The sequence below is a fragment of the Chiloscyllium plagiosum genome, unplaced genomic scaffold (assembly GCF_037043375.1).
Source record: "Chiloscyllium plagiosum isolate Xiang-an unplaced genomic scaffold, Cpla_swu_hap1 HiC_scaffold_48, whole genome shotgun sequence".
Lineage (NCBI taxonomy): Eukaryota > Metazoa > Chordata > Chondrichthyes > Orectolobiformes > Hemiscylliidae > Chiloscyllium > Chiloscyllium plagiosum.
The window spans coordinates 17,031,595-17,039,228 of record NW_028270186.1 but is presented as its reverse complement, the minus strand read 5'-3'; the positions used below and the strand labels follow the sequence as shown (position 1 = coordinate 17,039,228).

The following is a 7,634-nucleotide window of genomic DNA, read 5'->3' as shown; positions in this document are numbered from 1 at the left end:
GGTGGATTACCTGAGGGTTCGGGGAAGTGGGTGACAGAGTAATATTCAGTTGGACAGAGTTAAGATTATTTTGAGAGTGAGTTTGAAGGATGGTGATGGTATTTCAGGGTTGAATGAGTCTTTGAACGTTTTTTGGGTTTGGCGGATGTGATCTTTGGGGAAAGCAGGTGTTTTTTATTCATTTATGGTATGAGGGCGTTGCTTGCTAGGCGAGCATTTATTACCCACCCCTATGTTAAATATCAGCCACACTACTATGGGTCTAGAGTGACATGTAGGCCAGACCAGGTAAGGATGGCAATTTCCTTCCCTTAAGGACATTAGTAAACTGGCAATAGATTTTAAGGACATGATTAGATTCTTAATTCCAGGTCCTTATTGAATTCAAATTCCACCACCTCTGTCGGGGGGTTCAATCGCTGGTCTCCAGAACATAATCTGGATCTCTGGATGAACAGTCCAGTGACAATGCCACTCGGCCATTGCTTCCTATTTGAGTGTGTTCAAGGAAAGAGCTCAGGGTTTGAGTGTTTTAAGCAGGGGAGAGGGGATCTGAGGGATTTTGGGAGTAAGGGGGCAGGTGCAGTTTTAGAGAGTGGTCTAAAGAGAGTTTAAGATAGAGGAGGGGTGGTGTTGCAGCTTTGGGTGGAGAGCAGTTGGGATAGGGATATAGAGGGGTAATAATTCTTGGAGGAGGGCTTTAACAAATTCAGGGGGTTTATAGGAACAGCAATAGGGGGAGGGCAATAATGTGAAGGGCGGGTGGCTGTGTGCAGGTACAGAGTACTTCACCGGATCACTTTCTGTGTTCTTTCCATCCCATTCTGGGAAGCAAGTAAAAATCGAAGAAAATGTGGAAAGGGGATTTTTTTTTTTTGAAAAGAGTAAGTCATTCTTCACAAATGTCTCTTAACAATGAACGAAAACTAGGGCCCTCACAGAGTGAGGCAGTGGTGTTGTGGGAATGTCATTGGACTGGGAGTCCAGAGACCGTGAGCACTGTTCCGAGAGCAGGACTCGAATCCCACACCGACTTTGGGGGAATTTAAATTCAGTTATTAAATCAGGAATGCAAAAGCAAGTCCCAGTAGTGCTGACCATGTCAGTCAATCCCGTTCCTTAAAGGAAGGAAATCTGTCCAGGGTGTGGCTCCACACCCCCAGAATGCCCTCCGAAAGTCGCTGAGCCAGCAGTTCTGTTCAGGGGCGATGAGGGATGGATGCAAAATGGTGACCTTTCTCGTGAAAGACAGGAAATTAAAAATTCTCTTTCCGTGCTGGGTGTGGGAGAGAAAGTAACAGGAGATCCTACTTAACCCTCAGGCGTTTCCCACCATTTAACTTGATTATGGCTGATCTGTACCTTAATTCTGTCACCTGGCTTTGGTTCTTTATTCCCCCCCCTCCTCTGTACCCGACAAAAAATTGACTATCTCCCCCTCATGACATTTCCAATCGTCTGTCCACTAAACCTCAGAATTGTTCAGGGACTGAGTTGCCATCTGGTAAAAGGTGGCTTCGCTTCAGTCGGAAGAGCTCCTTTATTGAAATGGCTCTGTCATTGTGGTCCCACGTGTGTCATCACACTAAACTATGAGCAATCGATGTGTGGTTGTCCTCCTCCTCCTCCTCCTCCTCAAGCTGCCTCCATCTCCTACCATCTTCCTCTCCCTGTTATCTCCACGGCAGCGGGGATCACAAGCTTCAGGCAGTTCAGTGGGTCCTGATCAGAGCAATGCATGATCTGCAGACTCTACCTTGCGGGGAGGGCATATGAGATGTTTGGAGGTGTGTGTGCTGTCTCCTGCATCTGAACGGTGCCTCGTCACATCGCAAAAGATTCAGCTCAATTCTCCACTTCCCATTCCCCTCTTTGCATTCCCTACGATTCCCGTCTTCACATTCTCAATGATGCCCCCCTTCGCATTCCCAGGAGTTTGTCTTGTTGCATTCCCGGCGACTCCCCTCTTCACATTCCCGGCGACTCCCCTCTTCGCATTCCCAGGCATTCCTCTCTTCGCATTCCCAATGTAACCCCTCTTAACGTTCCCCGGGGCTCCTCCCTTTGCATTCCCCACCATTCTTCACATTCCCAATGTTACTCCATTTTGCATTACCAGGGATTTGTCCCTCCGCATTCCAATGATTCCCTTCTTCACATTCCCTGGCAGCTCCCCCTTCGCATTCCTGGCGATTTCTTCCTTTGCATTCCCAATGATTCCTCCCTTTGCATTCCTGGTGATTCCCGTCTTCGTGTTCTCAATGTACCCCTTTGCCTTCCAGGCGCCTCTCCACGTTACCAGTGTAGCCTCGCGACGTGCTTATTGTCTTCCCTGGCGAGCCCCTCCTATTTTGGTCAGTCACAAACCCAGCGTTTCCCATGTGTCAGGCGTGGTGGGGAGACAACACATTTGACCATCTTCAAGGGAGAGGAGGGGTGGAGGTGAGGTGTTTGGTGGATATCCCCAAGGCCATCCTCCTGCCCTCCTAGTGATCTCAATCCACAACCTGGCTCCAAGTGGAGCTGTTGCTTTGGGAGTCTAGGGTCTGGAGAACAAATGATGTTTCCTGCTCAGTAGAGCTAGATCTGAGGGATTGGTGTCGTGGAGCTGGGTACGTTGGCTTGGGAGAGACCATTGTTGTTGGCCTGCCTTTCACACCATCGGGTTTTCAGGATCTTGCAAAGGGATCGTGGGTCTGTTATAGGCTTCAAGGCTTATGGGGACATGGATCTCACTGCCGTCGTGTTATAGATGACTGCAGTCTGTAATTTGATTACTTGTTGGCCCTCTAATCATTGAGCAAAGGCCCATTCCCCAGTCAAAATCTCCTTGGCTTGTCCCTGACTGGAACCTCAGTGCAGGAAAGCGCAGAGGGGTTAGAAATTCCTGTAAAATAGACTGCAGGAGGTGTGGGGTTTTGCCATCGGTCTGTCTCTTGATGGCAATGTGCGACGCTGTTCTTCCAGCTCGTGACTACCAAGTGAAACTGGCACTGGGCCACACTGATGGAAAAGCAGTCAAGCAATTCACTGTCTCCAGCGCTGCTGCTGGTGCAACCGAACAGAGTTGAGATACAAACTTGTGATATACAGCTCCCTCCCCCACTCCTCCTTCCGGTTAAGTGATTATCTGTGCTAGCATGGGCGAGGGCAGATTTCAACAGTGAAGGGGCTGTCAGAGACTTTGTTTGCACGGTGTCAACCAGCTCTTTTCCCATAGGACGCAGCTATCACTGACAAGACCAGGATTGTTGCACTGTCCCTAACTTTCCCATGTACTCAGGGGCTTGCTGGACATCTTTGACAGTGAGCAGTTCAAGAGTCAGCATTTTGTCCCCTGAAGTGAATCTGATTTGTATGACAGTCGTGATCGTTTTTGTCCCTGAGATTGGCTTTCATGTTTAGCGTTGACTTAGTGTTTTATTAATTTTGAGTTGAAATCAGCCTGGGCCCCTCAGGGTGACCTGTCCACCGATGTATTCCCCTATTTGGGAATTGTTAAGCAGGAACAGTTGGGTGGTGAGTTGAATGAATGAACCGTAGCGTTCCCTTGAGGCTGCGTTGCGATGCACGGGCAATGAGCGTGTCTGACGGTGGTGTGTTTAAACTGCCTCTCTAGGGGAAAATGTTTCGGTGCAGTGCAGACTGCTGCGAGAATGCCAACGCCTCAATGGAGGAGGTACATCAGTGCATCGAACGTTGCCACGCACCCCTGGCACAGGCACAGGCCACCGTCACCGGGGAGCTGGAGAGGTTCCAGGTAGGGAGCAATCTGCACACAAATCGAGCCGGACAGGACGGAGCTTTGGGTTCAGTATGATAGCTTGCAGGGAAACTGGGTACTCTGATAAAAGAGCAGAGTTTTCCTTTGTTTTTGAGAAGTGTTTGGTGGCGGGAGGGAGGGACTCGAAGACCGCAGGCAGCACTTCGAGTGAGGCTGCATTAAGGGCTATAGTTTTCTGATGAGGTGCAGGTCCAGTTCTTTTCTGATTTGATTTACTCGTGTCACGTGCCCAGATACAGTGAAGAGTTTTGGTTTGCTTGCAGTCCAGGCAGACCAGACCACACACAGATCATCAGGTGGTCTAACAGAGCGAGGAATGCGAGGTCACAGCTGCAAAGTAGGTGCACAAGAAGCAAGATCAACATGAGATTTGAAATTTGAGAGGTCCATTCAGGAGTCTAATAACCGTGGGGAAGAAGCTTTTCTTGAACTCACTGGTTTAAACACCTCACCGAGTCCACAACTGGAGGACTGGGCAGTTATTTAGGTTCCCTTTCATTGCAGGTGGGCATCATTGGCCATCGCCAGCACTGACTACCCGAATGGGTGGCATGGTGGTGTTGTCGTGTATCATCTGCAGCCCTTGCCCTTCTAGAGGGTTGCAGGTTTACAAAGCGTTGTCATAAGGAGCAGTGCCTCTTGGAGATGGTGCACACTGTGTGCGTCAGTGGTGGAGGGAGTGAGGATGGTAGATGGGCTGCCAAGCCAATGGAGTTTCTCCTTCCCCATCTTTGTCCGATCTGCTTGTTGGCATCCTGGACGGGAGCATTCCTCTTCACTGACCAAAAAGGGTTCTGAGGCCGCGCTATTTTTTGTCATTCTAGAATCGGCTGCAGCGCTGCATGATGGACTGTAACGACCGAGCGAAGGACGCCTTCCACTCTGGAGTCAAAGAGCCTGACGTCAAGCTGAAGGTGGACTCCTGCGTCAGCAAGTGTGTGGATGATCACGCTGTCCTCATCCCCAGCATGACGCGGACGCTGAAGGAATCATTGACGTCCATAGCCAAGTGAGGCAGCACCTCGGATAACGAAGTCAGGTAATTGTTCGTTCTTCTCGAAGGAAGAGGTGCCACATTGAAGCAGGGATATCATGGCAAATCAAACTCAATAACACCCCGCCCTAACCTCCCCACACCGCCACGCATCCACCCAACTCCTCCACTTTCCAGCACAGGAGTCTGGTAACTAATCTCTCAATTGCAGACTTGAGAGCAAAGGAGCTCGCAGCAGTGTCCTCCCCACTCAGGGACAGATCAGCAAGACCACAAGGGAGGTGGGTCAGGACTTTACCACATTTAGCAGAGTACTCGATGTTGCTCCAAGGCGGAACTCAGAGCAGCAAAGGCGCATGTCGTCGGATGGTAATAAGAAACTGTAGCCTTTCTGCTCGCTCAGTCCTTGCCTCCTTTCTGCAGCCCAAGCTGGTGGAGAAACACATAAGGGATTTAAAGCCAGTTTGTGTGGCATCAGGACAGCTTGACGTGACCCGTTGGGCAAACGGAAGGAGCTGACTGCAGAAACATGCGATCCTTTGACCTCCGCTTTCGATACGTAGCATCACTCGGCTGCCTGGCTGCTCCTTCTAGTCACTGTTTCACACGGATCAGGGGCTCAATTTCACCTCAACCTTGGCAGAATGGTTCAGGGAATCAGAATGAATTTCAACTCCAGCCATCTCCACTCTTCATGCTTTTCCTTCTCCATTGAAGAATATCTTTGAAGAAGGATGTTAGTTAAAGCACGCGCGAGATGATTGCCTTCTGTCAGTGTCTGGCTCCTTGCTGTGTTGTCAAATGAGCACCCGGTCTTTTAAGTGCAGGGCACCCATAACCTTTCCCCTTCCAGATCCTATTCGAACATAATTTGGAAATGTAAAGAAAGCTGATTTCTGTTTTTATTAAAAAAAATTGATTTCAGTCTCATCTGGGTCATGGAGTCGTAAATCAGAGTCTCATTTGGAAGCGTCAAGTTTCAAAAGGAAGTCAGCTCCAAGATTCCTTGAGCTTAATAAGGAAAAGGTTCCCCCATGCTGTTTTCGAGAGCACACCTCCCAGTGTAACTTAGGTTTGAGGAGCTGGCTGATTCTTCCAGCAGAAATGTTTTGAGCTCCCCTTAGGGTGAATCGTCAGACATTTTCTGTATTCCCTCACCCCACCCCGCCGCCGCACGGCTGGTTTTGCTGACTTTGAATAAAGAAATGTCGGCAATTGAGTCTCAGCATGAGACTCACTGGTACTCACTCTGAACTTTGTCTCTCTCGTGTGATATGTTGATCCTCTGACTGTGGTGTGCACAGGAAGTGTGCTGGAGGTGATATGCTGACAGAGCTGATGGCAGAGTCAGATTCTGAAGTATTTCTCATGACCGCCGCTGCTCTGACAGTCAGTTTCCTGCAGGACTGTATACCAATGTGGAAGGGACAGGAAGTGTCAGTTTTTGAGTTACACCTTCCACCAACTTCTTTCCTCAGCGTTGCAGTCGTTTCTGGGATGGGCCATGGGCTGGAGGGTGGGAATGCTAAAGACAACAAGCTGGTGCACAGGATTTGCCCACAACATGCTCGAGAACCTGTCATGCTCTTCCCAGTAGAGTTGGATGGTTCTTTGAATCCCATTGCTTTCAGCAATACCTGCCTAAAGGGGATGGGAGTCAGAGCACACAATATTTCACGTGGGGCAGAATCCTCACAAGATCACAAACCGGGATCTTCATCTGTCTGTGGGTTTTCCCACCCCGACATCTGTGATGTTTCAAACCCTTGAGTAAAGCCTGCCATTCGTAAGCTTCCAATTCGGATTCTGACAACGAACCATTGAATTCATGTGAGTGTGCTTTTAGCTCCACGTAACGGGAGGGGAACAGTGCCCTGCCGTCATATCTTGAGAGACAACGGAGAAGTGTTGATGAAAAGAGAGACAATGTCACTGAAGTTTTTGTCCCCTGTGGTATAAATTATGGTGATCACTTGAAGTTTGGCATTGAGTGCAAGAGGAAGAGCTTTGGGAATATGTTTCTTTTTGCAGCGCTACTAACAAGCCTGTAATAATGTCACGTTTGCCCGGTGAACCATTAGACCTTGTGTTGTCCAGGCATCATTAGCCTTGATTCCCTCAAGCTTCACGTCTCCAATAGTTTTTGGACAGATTTAAAGGAAGCAATTGTAGTTATGTTCTTGACTCTGCAAGGATTCTGACACTGTTCAAGTTGTGTGTCAGGTATAAGCTAATTGTGGTTTTACTTGTGCTCTGGTCAAAAGACTGTGACATGCATGTCGAGTGAGGTGCTTTTTCTGATCTACAGTGTTGCTGACCACAGCTGCTTCATGTCATGTCTGAACCACCTACCTTCAGAAATCTGTAATTTGCAGGTCGATGAGAATATCGCCCCTCCCTGCAAACAAAAGCCAGGACTGAAAAAGTGCATCTGTCTTTTGTGTAACACGAGATGTAAGTGTGTGATTTCATTGAGTGCTGCCTGCCATGAAGTCTTTTCACCTCTTGTTCATCTCCAGTCTGGAGTTGGTTTAGCTGTGAAGGTTTCCTGTACGGAACTCTGTGTGTGCACGCGCGTGCCGTGTTCAATTAAAGATTTTAATCATGCTCTGGCGTCTGTCTCTTGTGTGCTGACTCATGTGGAGGTAAAGTTTGCAGACAACACCATGCTCATGGAGTGGAAATTGAACAGTACGGGTGAGGACGGGACAACTTCAGGGGCTGGTGAAGTGTGCACAACGCAATAACCGTATGTCAGTGCAGATACAGTGTGAAAAATGTTTTGAAGGGAGCAGACGCCATCAAGTCAGTGTGTGTTAGACATTACTCAGAGGCTTTGAACTGTGGGAATGTGCA

At 48.7% G+C, this 7,634-nt stretch overlaps 1 protein-coding gene across 3 annotated transcripts; it reads left to right on the top strand.

Moving 5' to 3' along the window:
* Positions 1 to 3,014: 3,014 nt before the first annotated feature.
* Positions 3,015 to 7,385, top strand: timcc (TIM double twin CX3C motif chaperone). Of its 3 annotated transcripts, none has more exons than XM_087984195.1 (3): positions 3,015 to 3,760; positions 4,609 to 4,823; positions 5,202 to 7,385. In XM_087984195.1, exons 1-2 carry the CDS (start codon positions 3,626 to 3,628, stop codon positions 4,795 to 4,797), a joined length of 324 nt encoding a protein of 107 aa, XP_087840321.1. In that variant the 5' UTR covers positions 3,015 to 3,625; the 3' UTR covers positions 4,798 to 4,823; positions 5,202 to 7,385. The 3 variants fall into 3 exon arrangements, with proteins under 3 accessions (XP_087840321.1, XP_043537553.1, XP_043537552.1); XM_043681618.2 differs by having other exon boundaries at positions 3,020 to 3,760; positions 7,087 to 7,385; XM_043681617.2 differs by having other exon boundaries at positions 3,590 to 3,760; positions 4,609 to 7,385.
* The last annotated feature ends 249 nt before the right edge of the window (positions 7,386 to 7,634 follow it).